Source organism: Syngnathus floridae, chromosome 2 (genome assembly GCF_059516105.1).
Source record: "Syngnathus floridae isolate MCC-2025c chromosome 2, RoL_Sflo_1.0, whole genome shotgun sequence".
NCBI lineage: Eukaryota > Metazoa > Chordata > Actinopteri > Syngnathiformes > Syngnathidae > Syngnathus > Syngnathus floridae.
Genome location: NC_142414.1, coordinates 22,201,965 through 22,220,107, shown reverse-complemented (window position 1 = coordinate 22,220,107; position 18,143 = coordinate 22,201,965). Strand labels below are relative to the sequence as shown.

The 18,143-nt window shown below is 40.4% G+C and overlaps 2 protein-coding genes across 9 annotated transcripts in view; one reads left to right on the top strand and one right to left on the bottom strand.

Moving 5' to 3' along the window:
- cfap74 (cilia and flagella associated protein 74) overlaps positions 1–18,143 on the top strand; it is a 150,021-nt gene that overhangs the window by 102,235 nt on the left and 29,643 nt on the right. The window contains exons 1-7 of one of the 7 annotated variants that reach the window (XM_088369367.1): positions 277–383; positions 1,167–1,337; positions 3,202–3,373; positions 15,500–15,592; positions 16,884–16,998; positions 17,199–17,283; positions 17,774–17,926. In XM_088369367.1, coding sequence (XP_088225493.1) covers positions 15,542–15,592; positions 16,884–16,998; positions 17,199–17,283; positions 17,774–17,926 — 404 coding nt within the window. In that variant the 5' untranslated portion in view covers positions 277–383; positions 1,167–1,337; positions 3,202–3,373; positions 15,500–15,541. Of the gene's footprint in view, positions 1–276; positions 384–1,166; positions 1,338–3,201; positions 3,374–15,234; positions 15,593–16,526; positions 16,652–16,883; positions 16,999–17,198; positions 17,284–17,773; positions 17,927–18,143 lie in introns of those variants that run through there. The other 6 variants (XM_088369368.1, XM_088369371.1, XM_088369365.1 and 3 more) reach the window with 6 other exon arrangements.
- Positions 362–15,096, bottom strand: gabrd (gamma-aminobutyric acid type A receptor subunit delta). 2 transcript variants are annotated; one of them, XM_088369372.1, is made up of 9 exons: positions 14,693–15,096; positions 8,634–8,749; positions 5,889–5,956; positions 5,146–5,366; positions 4,588–4,670; positions 3,765–3,902; positions 3,197–3,352; positions 2,087–2,298; positions 362–1,317 (listed from the first exon to the last, which is right to left on the bottom strand). In XM_088369372.1, the coding sequence occupies exons 1-9, from the start codon at positions 14,758–14,760 to the stop codon at positions 994–996; spliced, it is 1,386 nt and encodes a 461-aa protein (XP_088225498.1). In that variant the 5' UTR covers positions 14,761–15,096; the 3' UTR covers positions 362–993. The 2 variants fall into 2 exon arrangements, with proteins under 2 accessions (XP_088225498.1, XP_088225499.1); XM_088369373.1 differs by lacking the exon at positions 14,693–15,096 and adding an exon at positions 12,172–12,370.

Here is an 18,143-nt window from a genome sequence, read left to right as displayed (position 1 = left end):
GCACTTTAGCAGTGCAGAAACATATTTACTGTTAATTATCCAACATGATGACAGGATCGTAGCTCCAAGGAAATGGAAACCGTGCGGTGACCAGAATATCCATAATGATGACTTCATGATGACATAAGACATGTTAGCCTTTGTATAACTCAAAATGATCAGGGAAAAGGCCTTGTCATGATGTGTATTATTTAGTACTTGAAATTACTTTGATTTAGGCTTTTGAAAATCCCCCAAATGTGATCATGGTATAAAGAATCGACTGTCACATATTTTGTTTCACATGAATAATAATTTTAGTTCTTCAGTGGTCACGCAATCTTTTTTGACAGTTTCGCACAGGCACACACACTGAGACCAGTGGCCAAAGAAGTCTTTTAATGGTGAGGAAAATGACAGAACTGGAGGGAGACCCTCCAGACATTTTCAAAACAAAAAATTTAATTTGGAAGGAAACCTGTGGCGCTCCACAACAAGGATAAGGTGCAAGAGGGCCTGACAGCTATGACGATGAAAGAGAATAAGAGATTTATCAGCCATGCAAAATAGTGGGAACACCTCATCTTGTTGTCCTTATTCGAGGAGTGCTACAATTACACATGGCCTACTTCAAACTCGAACTTGCGGGTCTAAGCGAACAACAGTTTGCAGGATGTACTGTGTGTGTGCGTGTGTGTGCGTGCGTGTGCGTGTGGTCGGGGAAGGGTCACTACTGCAGGGTGATGCACTCATTAAAGCTGTCCAGGACCATGTGACCTTGCATACTTGCATTCCGTGTCTGTTTAGATTTGAAGGTCCCATCTGTCCTTAAGTCACATTTGCCATTTTCATTGGCTGAAACAAGTCATTCCCTCTAAAGTTATTTTCCTGTTCCCTGCAGCGTGTTTCAGCTGCATAAGACTGCCAACATTAATGTGGCACAGATCCAGCAGTATCGTATATATACAGTCCATCCTGGACAGAAGCCATCAGCATCCATGATTTTCTTCCCTTTTACATGGTATACGCTACCCAGTAGATCACATTGACCACGGCAAAGGTGAAAGGAAACACAGCCCTGGCATAGATGTCAATAGTGTCGGCGTCAATGGGCTTGCAAACGCACTTGGAACAACACTTTTTCTTCTCTTCCTCACTCTCTCTCATCTGTCTGGACCTCCTCCTAGACTCGAACTCCTCAAAGACAGCCTCCCCAGGGATCTCGTTGCTGGAACGCTGCGTGCGGCTGTGGCGGTTTGAAATGACCACGCCCTGGTTCATGCCGGTGACGGACAGGGAGAACAGAACCATGGCCTGTTTGCCGTTCTTCACGATGGACTGCAAGGACACAAGGAGAGGTTAGTAAGCAATCTCTAAAGAAAAAAAATACTCTGAATTATAGCTATTAATAATCCCTTGGGAATCATGAAATTTGTATTTCAACTAGAATTCCAAGAAAAAAAAATGCCCCAAAATTGCACAAAACTTGTATTTGTTGTTGTCATTTTGCTCTTCTTAATATCAAAGTGAAAATGATAACATTCCGTTTATAAAGGAGACAGAGGAAAAACGGTCTCCAGAATAAAAGTAAATGTATTCAACTTAAAAGTGGAATTGAATGAAAGTTGTGCATTTTTAGACAGTGGGTTTGTGATGCCAGTCAACAAAAAGTTTATACCTCTATATTGATATTAGTTTAAAAAAATAAAACAATGAACAAAAAAATGACACCCGTATTTGTATTGGTTACCTTTTTTAACTCTACGAAAAGGCTAAAATTGCATATGATCTTATTAGATCATGCCATTTTAAACCTTATGTGGTGTCCTTGGAGTGTGTGTATGGCGAAGGTTGGTGTTTTAGCCCAGTGAGAGGAACAGAATGATAAAATGTCCATTACTCCCTGTAAAGATATCTTTTATATATTCCCTTCATATGCTATGGAATTCCATAGCTGTGCCCAAGGTCAGTACTATCGATGTTCGTCAGCTCTGTGGTTCAAAAGCCAGCGCAGGTCTGTGTTGGGAAGGCCTACTCATTACTCACAACATCGCCCACAGCAGTTAACGGCCGAGAGGCCAAACCAGAACGGTAACGGATTCCTCACCTCCGAGCTGAGCTTGTTGGCCTTCACCTTGGCTTTCTCTTTGAGTCTGTAGTCAGCATTGTAATGAGCGAAGGCGTACTCGATTAGAGCAGCGAAGACAAAGACGTAGCAGATCCAGAAGTAAACGTCCAGGGCCTTGATGGCTGACGCGCGAGGCAGAGAGGAGCGGGCGCTCACCATCAGGGTGGTCATGGTGAGAACGGTCGTGATGCCTGTTGGGACACACGTGTCATGTCGATACTTACGAAGATGGGACTGAGGTTCTGGGTATGAGACTTTTTGACAAGTTTGGAATTTCTGCTGTGAGCCATCTAAAGTAGGGTCAGTTTGAGAAACATTTTGCTTTACACTATAATTATTTTTTATTTCATCTTGACTATAATTAGTTTGTATTTCATCTCGGGGTTTTTTAAATTTAGCTAGTTTTTGGGTGGTTTTATTAGTTTCTGTTAGTTTTATTTTAATGCTTCATTTTAGTTTGGTTTTTAAATTAAGGTTAAGGTTTCATCGTAGACTTTTAAATTAGGCTAAAGGTTTCAAACTTGGGTTAGGTTTTCAAAGAAGGGTTTCAAACTATGGTTACAATTTAAAGTTGGGTTCCAAAAGTTAAGGTTTCAAATTAGGGCTTCAAACGGTGGTTTTATTTCAAAGTAGGGTTCCAAACTCAGGTTAGTGTTTCAAAGCAAGGGTGTCTAGTGGGTGGGGCCAAGAGTGCAGCATCTGGGGCAGACTGGATGAAGGGCAGCCTGCTGTGATCAATGTGACAGAGTTAGTCAAACTCGATCTGCCCCCAACCCCAGTGACAAATTGTGTTTCGAGGAGCATCAAGATTGGCCTGCCACCCTGGTCATCCACTGTGTTATGCACGCCACTACATAGATAATGTCATGGCACGTTTTAGGAGACCAAACTCGTTGCAACTGAATCAGCAGTGCCTCTGCTGATTGCCACCAAGAAGTGTGCATATTTTTTTCTATACAAGAGTTCGATTCAAGTCATCAACAGTCATTCTACAGAATGGGGTTCTCAGTGAATTGTTGAATAATTAAACCTACCAGTAAATTATTGATTAATTATTATTTTATTTTTTTTGACTTGTCCAATACCAACCTAAGGACACGCGAGCAGGGACGGCTGATTGGCTGATCCAAAAGGACACCCAGGACATGGCAACCAGCAATATGGAGGGCATGTACGACTGGATGATGTACACCCCTCGGTTACGTCTCAGCTCGAAGCGAAGGCTGAGCCTTGGAAATCTTCCCGCTGAGAAGAAAAGGACAACCAGTGAGTGGTTAATTGCTTTTTTTTAAAGAGTGTAATTATCAATTATGAACATGTCTTGTGAATTGAAATTCAGTTGTTCTTCAGACATGATGATCTTGGGGAATTTTCTTCCTTGCCGTTTGTGTGAGTTAGTGGAGTTGAAGCTTTACATTGTTAGACATTAACAAGAGTTGTCGACGGCAACATGCATGCTATTCACTGTTGCTCCTATCATCTCCTAATCCTTCCGTGTGGCTCAGCACCAAGAAAGCCCTCATGCATTCCTTCTGTGCATAGAATATAACCACAGAAGGGGACTCAATCAAAAGAATATCTTGCTTCAAAAGGAGGAAGTCAACTGCACTACACAATGCACTTTAAAAAAAGAGCTTTGACTGAAAGGAAAACTCACCAGATTTGAAATTCAGCATCTCTGTGACAAACCGATAGTCTGTGATGGTAAACTGTGAGAGTTCCAGTTTGTCCAGGCCGTGAATATGCCTTTGGCTTTCCGACCAGTGGTACACAATGTCCTCTGAGGAGTAACCATCTAAAACAGAAGAAAATATAAACACAGTTTAGGCTATTTCCAGGCCAAGTGATAAGTGCAATACTTTCAACCAAAGTTAAGCACGGATTGCATGAATGTGGGGTCTACCAATCCAATATTCAGGGTTTTTTAACCTTCAGTCTGAAATTGTGTTGTTTTTTTAAACGAGTACCACAACTAAGCCACACACACCCTTCAACAACCTAAACCATAATTGATTCATACCTTGCTTCTCCCGCACCACCCGTGAAAAAATGATATAAAATAAGATAAATAATAATAATATTCAAAAGTAAGCCATGAAATAAATGCAGACTATAGTTTATCTGATTAAGTTGTCTAAAACTGCTTTTCCACTGTAACCCAAAATGGCATGGCTCCGTCCTGTGCGGTTGCTTTTCCATTACATTTTTTCAAGTTACAATGTAACTGCTTCTCAGAACCTTCTCTGAGGTGATTCCAAAATGCAGGGCCATGAAACCGCCGTCATCTTATTGGTTTAGCAATGCGGCAAGAAACTCCATTTCACATAGCCATTTTCTTTTGTAGGCGAAGCAAGACACCGCCAAGTCATGAAAATACATTGTATAGAGTATATTGTATGCTAGGTGCTTGGCTGTTCTGGAACCTGTGTACAGGAAGAGTATCTCAAATGAAAAAATAAAGCATTGAATGTGCAGCTTACAGCTTTCCAGGTCAAGCATGCACTCTTGTTCATCCATGGGATACTTTGTCAGGTCCATGTCACAAGCCACTGTTGAGGTAATTCTGGGCAGGGAGGAAACAAATCAATGAATCAATAACCTTGAAGTGTGTTCATCATGCTTGTATTGTTTTTCAGGAATGTGTCAATATTTTGTAGCAAATGAATGAACACCACAAGAATACATTTAGAAAAATAACGGTCAGTCCATTGTCAAAAAGTATTTGATTTTCTCCACTTCTTCTGGTGCCTTGCAGGTTTTAGTAAAAACATTGAGAAATGATATGCCTCTTTCATGACAGTAGTGAGGTTGTGCAATTCTGCTGCAGAGGTTGCTGGCGCTTCGAGACGAACAGGTAAAAACTTAAGAGGTTACCATAGAAACTGTGTTTATTCGGCTCTTGTGGCATGAATAATGAGGCACAGTAAGTAGGAGACATCAGCGCACTTTTCTCAAGTGTAAACATTTGAAGGCTGTATAAAAGAATGCCTCCTTTATCAACACTTGAGCTGCTTTCATGGGCAACATTACGCTCGTACCGGCTGCTGTATAGAATGACACCATTGGGCTGCAGGCGTATCAGTTTGTTCTCCACGGTAACGTCGTGGAACCAAGCCGATTTGGCATTGACAATGAAGGTGTCGGGCAGCCAAAGCTTGTCGACGAAGCGGCTGTCCAGTCCCAGAGTTTTGTTGGTGTGGTTGTAGGACAGGCGGTCATCGTGCCAGCTCTGCCGCAGGAACACGGTCATGGTGTACTCCTTGTTGAGAAATAAACCACGAGCAAGATTTTTTCAGTGCAATTCACTCAATTTTTAAGGACACATGTTGAAATGCAGGCAAATGAAACGTATTACTGAGTTATTGGAGTACAATGAACCACTTGATATTAGGGGGAAACCTATCGTTTGTCATTCTCACCTCTACCGTAAAGACGAATAAAGTGCCACTGTGAATTGCGTTGATTTTTTTTCAACCAAACCATGCCCAGCTCTTGTCAAGTCTTCACACAGAATTAAATAATTGTTCTCAGTGGATTTTACACATGTTAACGTGTTTACAACAAAATCAAAGCCTGGTATGAACGTGGTTCTTCAAACAGATGTCATTTTTTTTCATACGATGGAATAAGTGATGAAACAACTCAATGTGGCAATGTGTCAAACGTGTCCAAGCTAAGAGTTTCCAAGCCCTCACAGGGATAAATCGGGCTTACGAAAATAGCAAATCTTTTCCAAGGGGTTGATATTTGCTGTGCGTATGAAAGAAATGCTCAACTCTACCATGTTGGCTTCAGAGATGTGATCGATACTGGCCACTTCGATTGCCATGGCCACATTCACGGGTGGACCTGCGGGGGGAGACGTGAGAAGAGAAGAGCAAACACACACATACTACTACATCGCACATCTATTTTCCTCCCACATCTCCATCACTCCTACGGTGCACAGAGATTAGGCATCATCCAGTTGAACCCTGCTAAGTGGCACATCACACCACAGGCTGTCATAAACACCACTGAGCTTTCATGGGCTCACACAGGGCAAGCTTCAGCTGGCGTTCATGCACACTCACATAAACAGTATGATTACACACTCACACACACGTGGCTGGGTTCGCACTCTGCAGTTTGCCAAATGATTAGCATAGAGCGCACCCGCTAGGCTCGAAGTCACGAATAAGCGGAGGAGCTCAGTTATGCATAACATAGAGGCCATTTATGCTGAACATTATGGAATCATACATAGCCATTCCCCACCATTCAGCACCTTCTTTCCGGGAACTGTTTATGGCAAGTCAAACTCCATTGGCTATGCATTGCACGAGTGCTTTGGGATTATTTATAATGACGTGTTTACTAAACTGTGCTTATCAAGGTTTTAAGAGTAGAGTAGGCCCCTATAGTGTTGTGATGCTCCAATGAACTGGGAAGCTTTACATTCTCAATGTGGATTCTTCCTTATAATATATACTTTGTAAAGGAAATGCAGAGATATGTTTTGAAATACAGTACATGTCGGAAGATAATTGCTTAAAAATATGCAAAGATTACACAATCCACATTTGTGGGGAAAGAGTGTTAAACTGCTTTTAACAGTTTAAGTTTTCCTGATTTTAGGGGTGTAGCTAAAACAACACCCAATGACACGCTAGGGCATCCTGCAAGAATTGCCCCTCCCATACTACCTAAGGAGTGACGCACCTTTGTTGGTGATTATCTGTGTGTGTCGACGACACATTATCAATAGGGTAAAACTAATCTGTCTCACGACGGTCTAAACCCAGCTCACGTTCCCTATTAGTGGGTGAACTATTGTGACATGTAGTTAGTTAGCTGGCTATGTCTACACCACAAAAATGCATATTCCCTCCAGCTAGACCACAGGCATGGCTGATATAGAGCCTCTCGTTGTCAGTTGTGAGTGAATGCACGTCAGGCGGAGAAAGGCAGTAGAGCAAAGGGGGAAGTCTGACTTTGCTGGACCACCAGCATGTGGACCGGGGCTTCAGGCTGGCATGGCCACTTTAGAGTGCTTCATTGTTGGCCATGAATATGAACATGCCATGAAGAGAAAGCGAAAGACCAAGTTTGAAAAATAAATAAGTACACCAAAGTCAGGCATTACAGCTGGGTGCAGACAGATGTGGCCACTGATATTGGCTCATTGAGGACGTTCGAGGGTGATGTTGCCACAGAATACTTTGGTGATAGTTTGTCTCGTTTACAGGTAGCATTGTTAGCCCACACCAATTTATCCCATACATGGGCGACCGCAAATTCCCGTACATGTCCAAAGACCAATGAAGAATTGTGGAAGGGAATGGAAACAATGGCCAAGCAGATACGCTGAGAATGTAGGGCCAAGCCCTGACCTGTAACCCTCTGGGAAAGAGAGGCTGGCCTCACACCAGCTGGAAGAAAGACACTGAGACGAAGCTAAAGCAGAAAGGTACCAACTGAACTGAGATGCCTGAAAAAGCAGTAAAGATGGCGGGGGTGGGGGTCGTGGATGGGCTGTGTCCAGCACAAATAATCTTTGTTATATAAATTGCCAAGATATACATTTCTCAGATTTTTCTGCGCCCATAAAACTTTAAATCGCTCTCCTGAAAAATGACAAAGACGGAATTCCCCAGCTGCAGTTCTCACTGGCTCAATTGGAAAATTCAATCCCCAATCACGAGAGAATATGAAGAAGAAAGAGGAACAGTTCCTATGGGAACTGCAGAGGTTCCACAGTATGAAAATGTTAGTCGGCCCTGGTCTTGTAACACATGCAGTATTCTAGAAAGATGATGCAACAAGCCTTAAACAAATAACATCACTCTTTAAGTCACTCGCAACATCAAAATGAGAGTCACAAATGCAGAAATGCGACAGCGGTGCGAGTCATGCGAAAAACTAAAATATTATTAATGACATGAGACCATATAGACGATCCTAACAACGTATCCTTGTTTCAACTGTTTCATTGTTGGTAGTGTGAAGTATCATGATCCAAAGCATACTGTACTTGTAAATCCATCTTTGTGAGGTAATGTATATCAAGTAAGCGACTTGAATGAGGGGAATGGCAGCACACGACAGATTTGATTCTTGAATGGTCAGAGCACTACTTCATATTATTTTTCATGTTATTTCTTTAATTATTTTACATAAAATTGCAATGTTCCATCCATCAGTCTGCATTTAGGACAGGGTGCTGCATGATGATGGTCATTGTGCACCTTTGCACAACTGAGTTAAGCTGTGAGATTGAGAATTCTATCCGTGTGGTCATTGGATGGGTCACATCTTGCAGCCATTCTTAGCAAAGTCCATTTTTCCATCCTCATCAACACTGTGTCCGGCTTTTTATTCTTATTATTATATACACCCGATACATACACAAAGAATCTCACTAAATAATGATACATTAAAAAAAAAACATGTTAGTGTATCTAAGGTCAAGTTATGCTAAGGATGGCTGCAAATGTCAGGGGATGAAATGTGAACCAATGCCACAAGCAGTAGATCTCATACTCACCTCCTATCCCAGGGCGAAAGTTTCTGGCATAGCCCTTCATGAGCTCATCCAGATTAGGTAACCAGGATATTTCAATGTCTGTACCTACATAGTCCCCAATGTCACTCAGCATGGCCCTGAAGGAGACAAAAAAGTAAACACAGCAGTCATCATAGTCAGTCAGCTGTAAAATAGGACTCAAATATAGCTACAAATTTAATCCAAGATAAAAAAAAAAGATAAAGTAAAAATTATGTTTTGTTCATTTTAAAGAATACTTCTGAATTTACAATTTACAGGGCACACATAAATTCAAATTCATAAAATAGTCTACACAGTTTTCCTTTTACTTTCATATTTTTCCTAAATTTGTCACTCTTTCTTATTATATTATCCATCCATTCATCTTGGGTATGGGTATAGCATCTTCCAGCAGTACAGCTCTCAAACCACTAGGTGGCAGTTTTGCATTTTCAAACGGTAAGCCTGAGAAGAGGGTCGACATGTCTCCTGCAAATAAATAGCACACTCTGCATCTTGTTGCACTTGACAGAATGTCAAGTCTCCTCCATCCTGCCATGAGAGGCGCATATTCCATAATGAGTTTTCACTCAATACAAAGACCTCATACCATAGACTGACTTTGATACGGGACAACTTGCAGAAAATAAATGGAAGCATACATGAGGCTGACATTCATAATGGACAGAGTGTCCATGGGTGACATTGAATGAGAAATACACGAGACCTTGATTGAAGACAAAACATCACAGTGACCTTTGCAAAAAGTGCATAACATTTGATGAAAATCACCTTCACAGCATTGCAGCTACATGGAAGTGTGACTTTCAACTCTTATGAAGAGCAAATATTTGAAATTATTCATCCACATGAGCAGCAACCAAATAGTATTCCTGCCATCATTCCCTTAGTGAGCAGAAGCGGTATTTTTAGCTTGGCAATCACAACTGCCATGTCTGAAATACTAAATGGGATCATTGTGCAAATGTATTAATCACTGCGTGACTCCTGGATTGTGTTCACAAAATGATCACTTCTAAATGTGGACATGAGGCATATTTTTTTTCCTTCGCAGGAGATTTTGTTGACACAACAAGGTCAAACAGGCTTCAGTTAGTCATCACATCTCGCGTACTGCAAATCGTTAATTCAATAGCATAGTTGTCTAGATGTGGTACTATTTGAACATTTATCAAATAAAAAGCAAGAAAAAAACACAACTTCAACAAACAAATTAATTGCCTCCATTTAACTTTTGCAGATTACTATGAACAATACTAATTTTGACAAAGTCATTGGTATTTGAAAATGACTGGGGCAATTATGCTGTTAGGCTAACGATATATTACAGCCCGTATTAGAGAAGCCACATAGTTTGTCTTTGGCAGACATTTCTTCGCTCTCAAACCTCCACATGAATTGTTCCATGAATGAATTATTCACAAATAAACAAAATAATGTATGAAAATTTGAAAAAAAAAAAACAGCACAATTTTCACAAACTAAATTGGCACCGCTCCCTTTGTGCCTAATACAATGTGAAAAAAGGCAAAAGTGGTGTCAAATTGAAAGGTACTGTGATGCAGTTTTGCAGAGTACAGTAGGTGGTAGTAGGTACAGTATACCCATGAATAAATTTGGAGACACTTTCTCATTTAATAGCATGAGAAACTGTTCAACTTACTGTACAGCTGTCGAAAATAGAATATGTGCTCTTCAAAGACACGTGCAGGGTTACACATTTGATTGCTCCCCAGGGGAGGAGTATTAAACATTTGCACCCCTCCATCTATGACAAACAATTCAGAGAGTCAATTTCCTCTCTTCAGCTCTTCCTCTCTCTCAAGGCCCGGATCTTCACCCGTCTCTGTGTGTCAGCCAACATCTTTGGATGAATTTGATGCGCAGCAAAAGCTTTGAGACCTAATTAGATTTAGACAGTGGCACGTCTAGTAACACACACGCAGGCCCCTGATCCTCAATTGGAGACACTCTTTAAATTTAATCGGCTTTAAGTTCAGCAGTATGCAAATGAACAAATTATCCAATTGCATTAAAAAAACAGCCTTAAATACGATGTTCATGTTGATAAAAATCCTGCTTTGCATTTAAAACTGTACACTAAATAAGTGCTCTGATGACATTGCAAATGTCAGCATTAACTTTTACTCCGAGTTCATTAAAATAGGCGCGTTACAAACAATGTTAATGCATTCCAATTTATCTTTTACAGGCATTTGACCTGACCCAGGTTGCTTGATGATTTAGAGCAGGTGTCACCAAAGAGTTGCTCATGGACAACAGGAGTAGCCCAGGGGACTCTTTTAAAATTAGATATTGTCATTTCCTTGGGATGGTGTGCAAGTGATCGCTTGAAAATGTGAATACTGGCTGAAAATAATAGAAATGTGCTGCATATTGATATGTATCTGTTTTCTAATTGGTGGGGAAAAAAATCATAAACCTTCACTTAAATTAATTATTAATGATAACATTATTAATAACGCCATTTAACAATTAACATAATTCAAGGTATTTTCAGCAAACTTTTTTTTCAAAAGTATATCCCAAACTAGTAGCCTTTTGTGTTAATCAGTACTGAAGAAGTAGCTCTGTGCTTCAAAACATTTGGCGACCCCTGAGTTTGAGAGATTGTGCAAAGAGGAATGGTCGAAGATCCATTTCTGTATTCTTCCATTTTGTGAAACGCCTACTGCCTTAAATCATCCTACAAATTGCCTTAATCCAAACTATAGGAGGATCTTACATTCTGGACCTGAATTTTCCATAGTCTCCTGAGACCCATTTTTGTCCTCTGTAGAGGACATGTGTTTTGATGTTTTTATTCCGTATTACATGTATTTCATACATGCCACTGTCTTAGTTTCTGTTGGCCCTTACAGACGACATCCTAGGCTTTTCACATTTGCCACAACCAAGTCCCGTTGTCCTCTCCAAAGGACATCATGTAAAAAATAAATCAAAACATTTTTTGACACATTTTTTTTCCACATGGAGCAGTCTTCATCTTGACATCACGGCTACATTGGATGCGATCTAAAAGGAGCCAATGTGTGAGGGATCCTTGTGAGTGTCTAACCTACCACTATAGTATGAGAGCAACACTCGGTAGAAAAGAAATGCACCCAGCCCAAATCATCCTCGACAGGTTTGGAAAAGCATAGAAAAAGCGAATGCTGGGCAACATGTTTGCACTCTTGTACCGTATGTGGCAGCATTGTGATTTACAAAGAAGGTGCCATTTGCTACACATAGGGAGCTACTCTTTTTCACAACTCTATTTGCTGAATCCGATGGGTCACTGGTCTATGTGGCCCAAATGCACGCAGAATGTAATAGCACAAAGTGAAAGATTTAATTGCCCGATCCCACCTTCAGATTTATTGGTTGCTACAGTAGTTCACGCACCAGCGCTCAAATAACTTTGTAGAAATGTGTCCTGCACTGTGTAAAGCAATAAAAAACTGATCAAGGCATTAAAAGCACATATAAAAATTGAGAATTTGCACATGCTTACATAGCTTAGTTCTTTGGACATCAAGGTTTCCCCAACATTTTCAGCTCTAGTCTATAGTTAGGGATTTATTTCTTCCCTGATACTGAACCTTCAACTGATCATGAATTGCCATAACACTGGCACATAAATGTGTTATAGAAAACACAACAGACAACAAAAATGCACTTCATCAAACATGACTCAACAAGCCCTTTCCTGAAAAATTAATATATGAATAATCATAAAAATAAAATAAATAAATAAAATAAAATAGTCTTTTTTAAAAATAAAATCAAATAAGTCAGCTTTATGATCGGTTACATAGCTGACAGTATTTCACTCTGACTGTGCCTTTCATGGTTCTTTGTGAGGTCACGACCTGCCAGTGATTGTATCAATGTTGAATGGATATTTAATCCGATGTTATGGTCTTTACTGTTTCGTATTTTTGCGGTATTAGTGTACAAAAGCATCGCTTGGCCCTGTAAGGTGTCAAACCTGCCATGTCCTCACCAGAGACAGACTATTAGGATGAGTAAAAGAAAAGCCATCCTATGCTATTCTTAAACCAACAGCACAATTACTCATGATCATGCACTGTACTGATTTACCATGGATGCTCTGAACGATTTCACCAGATTCTGCTTTCTACCACACTATTCCTTGCATATCCAAAATAAACCATCTATTATTAGTTACCGACTCAGGGTGATGATTTGAAAGGTAACAGCTCAACAGCAAAAAACATCTGGGATAGAAAATGGCGGCACAGTCCTAACTTTAGCCACAAGCAACTTTGCTAAAATGGAGGCGCAAGAAAGAGTCATTATTTTCTCGAATGAGTGGGTGGTTGTAGTGATGCAGGCAGGCTGCAACTGTAAGCGTGAGTGTCCGAGAGCAAGAGAGCTGACACACAGCGAGGTGGAAAAAGCACAGCCTACACTTTGCAATGTACTGAGAAGAAAATAATACAGTGACTAGTTGGAGAGAGAAAGAAAAAAAATCAACTGACAGTGAAGAGCCAGGGGACTGAAAATAGTGTTTTGATCAAATTCAACCAAAACCTTAGGTAGCTTTCAGGTTCAATTTAAAAGTCAACTAGACACAATATGCTATTTGAATCATTGGGGAAATTGCACCTGAAATAAATTACACCCCAAAAATGCTGCTGTTTTAATTTTTTTGGGGGGGGCAACAAAATAATTTGCATTTGCATCCATTGGGAAAGGATGATTTGAGATTGTTTTGAGTTACGGGCGTCTTCACGGAACTAATTAAGCTCATATCGCAAGACACCACTGAACAATTGAATTGAATAATATAGCGAGCATAGACCAATAGCATACTGTGTTACCTCCACTGAGATATTTACACATGAGAGGCTTATTCTCTTCCATCACCTAATGTTTGACCCCTATTGGCCAGGCCCGGATGTGTGAGTGAGTCTAAGTGACATTGTAACCACTACACACGGGTGCACCTGCCCAACTCATTTGGCATTCATCTCCATAACAAACAAGTCACCTCCTTCTATGCATATGTATTATGCAAATTGTGTCATTGAGTCCATCAGCACAGAAATAAAGCAAGCTGCTGGTGCTTTGGTGCATGTGACTTAAATTAAATGTACAAATAGCACTCGTGATAAAATATGACATACATGTATGCACAATGGATATAAAAGGTCCGCACACTCCTGTTCAACTGCCAGCAAAGTACATCATAACTAGTCCTTTCCACCATTAATGTGACCAACTGACTGTATAACCTGAACTCAAGTGACAAGTGAGTCCCTATGACTTGCACATACTGCCACCACTATTCTTCACTGATCTTCTTTTGGTGATGAACAGTGTTGTGTTTGCACCAAACATTTAGGAATTATCAAAAAATGTTCACCCTAAAATTGGAAAAACAAGTGAAATCATCCAATCGTGGGAAAATTGTCAATTTTTTTTTCATTTTGTTTCAAATTCCTGGTAGTCATCAATCCAGTGTTAATCCAGTGTTAATTATGTTAATGTGTATCCAGAGTTAATTATGTTAATGTTTATTTCATTCTCAAATGCTTTCCATGTAGGCTAGTACAAAGCTATTTTTACTTTTGCTTCCCATTCATACTATTGTATATGGATTTATGTATCCATACAGTACAATGTATAACCAAAGTAACATTTTTAATGCATAGTTGTTACAGTCCCTAGCCTATTCATCAGTAATTATTTTGCCTCATTCAACGTTGCCGACAATTTTTGCTGCTGTTCACATTCACTTCTGCGTAATAGTATATTTTTATTAATGTGGACCTGCAGCCGGAAGGATGAATTCCTACAAACTCTAACAGTGAGGTAGAGAAGAAAAATCATGTGTTGATTTAATGAACGCACATCAAAATAATCCCATATGCAGTAGTTTTCTGTTGGGCTGTGTTCAACTTTTCTCACCTGTTTAATGAACTCTTTACAAGCAAACAGCAAGATCCTCCACCAGTCAGTTCAAATATAACAATACCTTGGAAAAGTCAAATCAATGATAAACTCACCTGGTGAAAAGATTTCTTCCGACAAGGAGCAGAGCCAAAGTGCTCAGCAGGAAATTTGAGGGATCCATCTTCACGTGTGTTCAAAAGAACCGAACAAAATCAGTTTGTCCTCAGTGGAAATCGACCCCAGAGTTTTTCAAATGTTATTTAAAGGAGCGCTCCTTGTCATCCGATGATACCAGGAACAACAAAGTAAAAGTGCTTGCCTGATGCAGATGAAAACGGGAGCAATAGTCATGATTTTGATGGTGATGACGATGACACCATGCTGCCCGAGAGCGCACCAGTAAAAGACGCACTGGTGGAAAAGCGCAAAGGTCCCGCTCCAAACCGCAACGAACCGATCCGACAGCAGCGCAGTGCAGCCTCCACCTCCTGTTCTCCAGCACCAGGCTGACAGAGAGGAGAGAGAGAGAGAGAGAGAGAGAGAGAGAGAGAGAGAGAGAGAGAGAGAGAGAGAGAGAGAGAGAGAGAGAGAGAGAGAGAGAGAGAGAGAGACTTGCTAATCTGTTGTTCTCGCCCTGCTTGACTTGGATTATTTCAGCATTATGTAATGTTGTGATATATGGACAAATCACCCCCGTTAGATCATATGGTGTCTGGTTTTGCACCATTGCAATCCTGTAGCTCACCGGATATTTATGAATGATGAATCAAGATGCAACAAAGCTGAGCGGGCAAATAAGTCATCCTTATACGCTCTTTGAATTTTCATTTTATTCAGATTGTCTCCATTACCACTCTGTAAGCAATTGGATTGAAATTGCTTTTAAATTCGATTATATTGTTTGCATGTCTGTCATACAGTCGAACGGTTCTGGGTTTGAGGCCCTTCTGGATGCAGCTTGCATGGCCTACTCCAGCTTCCTCCCACATTCAGAAAACATCCATGTTATGCAGGTAGGAGACCCTTAAATTGTCCACATTTGTGAAGATGCGTGTTTGTCTTGATGCACATGATGACAGGCTGTCGACCAGGCTACTACATGCTGTGCAACATACAGTCAGGCTCAACTCACCCACAAGTCTAATGAGGACAAGCAATATAGAAAACACATGGATGGATGGATGGCAGTGACACTGTTAAATGAAAAGAAAAAAAAACTGTACAGCTTCAATGCTGATCAGCTAGAATGCGCTGTCAATGTCTTTTTTTCCAGTAGAGCTTCATCTGATAGTGACAGTATCTGGCATGTGTAACAAAAGATTTTGCATAGCTCACAGATTTCTCATTCTTTCTGAACCAGTCCAGACATTTTCTGCTGAATGTGGCTATAGAAATATCAGCTATTACACTGCAGAATGACATTGGGAGTGTTAGGGTGGCATTTCTGTATTAAAATTTATAACTATTTAAGATGGAACTATATGTTCTGAACTATGGTCAGGTCAGGGCTTGGTGTGTGGAGGCAGCTTCCTGAAATTGTGTCCGATCCAGCTCCTTTTTCTTCTCAGTATCTGCTTGGCCACTGGCTCCTGCCTCACTCTCCCACAATTCTTCATTCTCGATTGTGTCCTGCCATTTGATTTTGTAGCGACACAGATATGTGTCAAAGAATATCTGAATCTTCTGTTGCATCTGCGTTGTATTGCATTGCCTTATTAAGTACTTGAATTATCCATCTTTGCATCTTCAATATCGCGTACATGTTCTCATTAGGGTGGCTGGTGCACCCCTGGATAAACCACACTGTGCTGTCTTAATTCTAAAAGACATAAAATGCGTGACAGTTTGATTAAACCGGATAAAATACAAGAAGTAGCCACCAAATCAAAGTAAAAACATTTTAAACTACATGTCATGAACATCATAAAGCTACTGTCATTGTTTAGCCGTAATGCAATTTTGCCGACTGTCGTCCTTGTTTACTTCCGCTTCCCGTGTTACTTGGAAACCACCAAACAGGGCAAAAAAGTAAAGAGCGACGATAAGTCGAAAGAATGGACGAGTCGAGCGAGGTAACTGATCGCTAAAAATCTTGTGTTTTTGGTGACTTTTTAACTTTTGGCACATTTGCAATTACCGTAGCGATGAACATGCACGTCATGAAGAGTTTTGATTTGCTGCAACAACAAAAAAAAAGAACTAACTTCATGCCATGTCAACGCAATATACTTTTGCATGGGAAGTTTTATCAAACCATGCTGGTTTACTGTATCGACAGCTATCATGTCAAATCAAATGTTCTAGGTTCTTGATTCACAGGGAAATGTGGAGGAGAAAGACAATGGATCTGAATGGGATATGGCGTCTGACACCTGTGAACTGACGGGCACCCAGCTTAGCTCTGATGAGGACACCGATGGTGGGTGTAATATTATTTCTCGTAGAAGAACAAAATGTCAGAAACAGCTGTTAGTTTTATTTAACCACTATAATAAACATTGATGCATGAACATCTCTCAGTTCATGGTAGATTATATGCCAATGTTATTGCCAGTCATTTTTAGTTATTTTTAGCTTTTATGACATTATATTTTGATTTAATATTGTTTGTTTCTGAAGGCGATGAAGAGGATGATTTTAAGATGGATGACTTTAAGGATGAAGAAGCAGATGAGCTTCCTGATCTGGAGTGGTTAAAAGAATTGTACGAGTGGGCCATTTTTGATTTACTCTAATAATGACACAATATATTATTAATCTTCATTATTTATTATACTCATTATAATCCCTTCAGGGGAAATTTAACTCTCACGCTGTCATATATGTTGGTGTTGCACACCACACAGAGAAACCCGATCACACACATGAAGGGTCTTTAAAGATTGAGACATGATAAGTGTAAAAAGGGGACACAAAATAGTGCTGTGCCTTTTGAAATAGATGTTGGAACCTTGTACAAATAATAAGGCAGCAAGAGACCGGCATCTTTCACAAGAGCTAGTTTGCATGTTACTTATGCGGGGCTCGACCGTTGCAAAGCCATACAATTGTCTTAATTATTCTAAAATCACTGTAGCTCAATATTTTAATGTGCAGTTATTGCATCAATTCTTTTGGTCAAACAAAAATGATCATTTCACACGTAACAATTTCACTTTTGTTCCCCCCACCCCCACCTGCCCGACAAAAAAAAGAGAGAATGATAGTGATGATGACCTTGCCAGTGAGCAAGGCGATGTCAAGCAGAGGACATTTTCAGAGACAGCACGGATGTTCAAGCTGAGACGGAACCTGCACCACCTGGACAACTTCCAGAGACAGAAGGAGTGTGCGCTCCTGAAAGCCAGGTTTGGTACACACTGATGCCTAATGCTACAGTCTGTCATTTTCTTTTGCACACTATGTTGCCCGCAGTCATGACAGCCACGTTTGCCCTAAATACTGTGTGTCGTGGGATTCTGTCTATTTTTTCCTCTGTATCCAAGTTAGTGCAAAGTTTTTTATGGTCTATCACGATATTTGTGATGGACTGTGGGGGGAAGAGGCACTAGAGCTGGATTCATC

Coding starts and splice junctions, on each gene's coding strand:
- gabrd (XM_088369372.1), bottom strand. CDS start 14,760: ATGGATCCCTCAAATTTCCTGCTGAGCACTTTGGCTCTGCTCCTTGTC. Junction 8,750..14,692: donor GGAAGAAATCTTTTCACCAG/GTGAGTTTATCA, acceptor TGTCTCCTTCAG/GGCCATGCTGAGTGACATTG. Junction 3,903..4,587: donor CATGCTTGACCTGGAAAGCT/GTAAGCTGCACA, acceptor CTTCTGTTTTAG/ATGGTTACTCCTCAGAGGAC.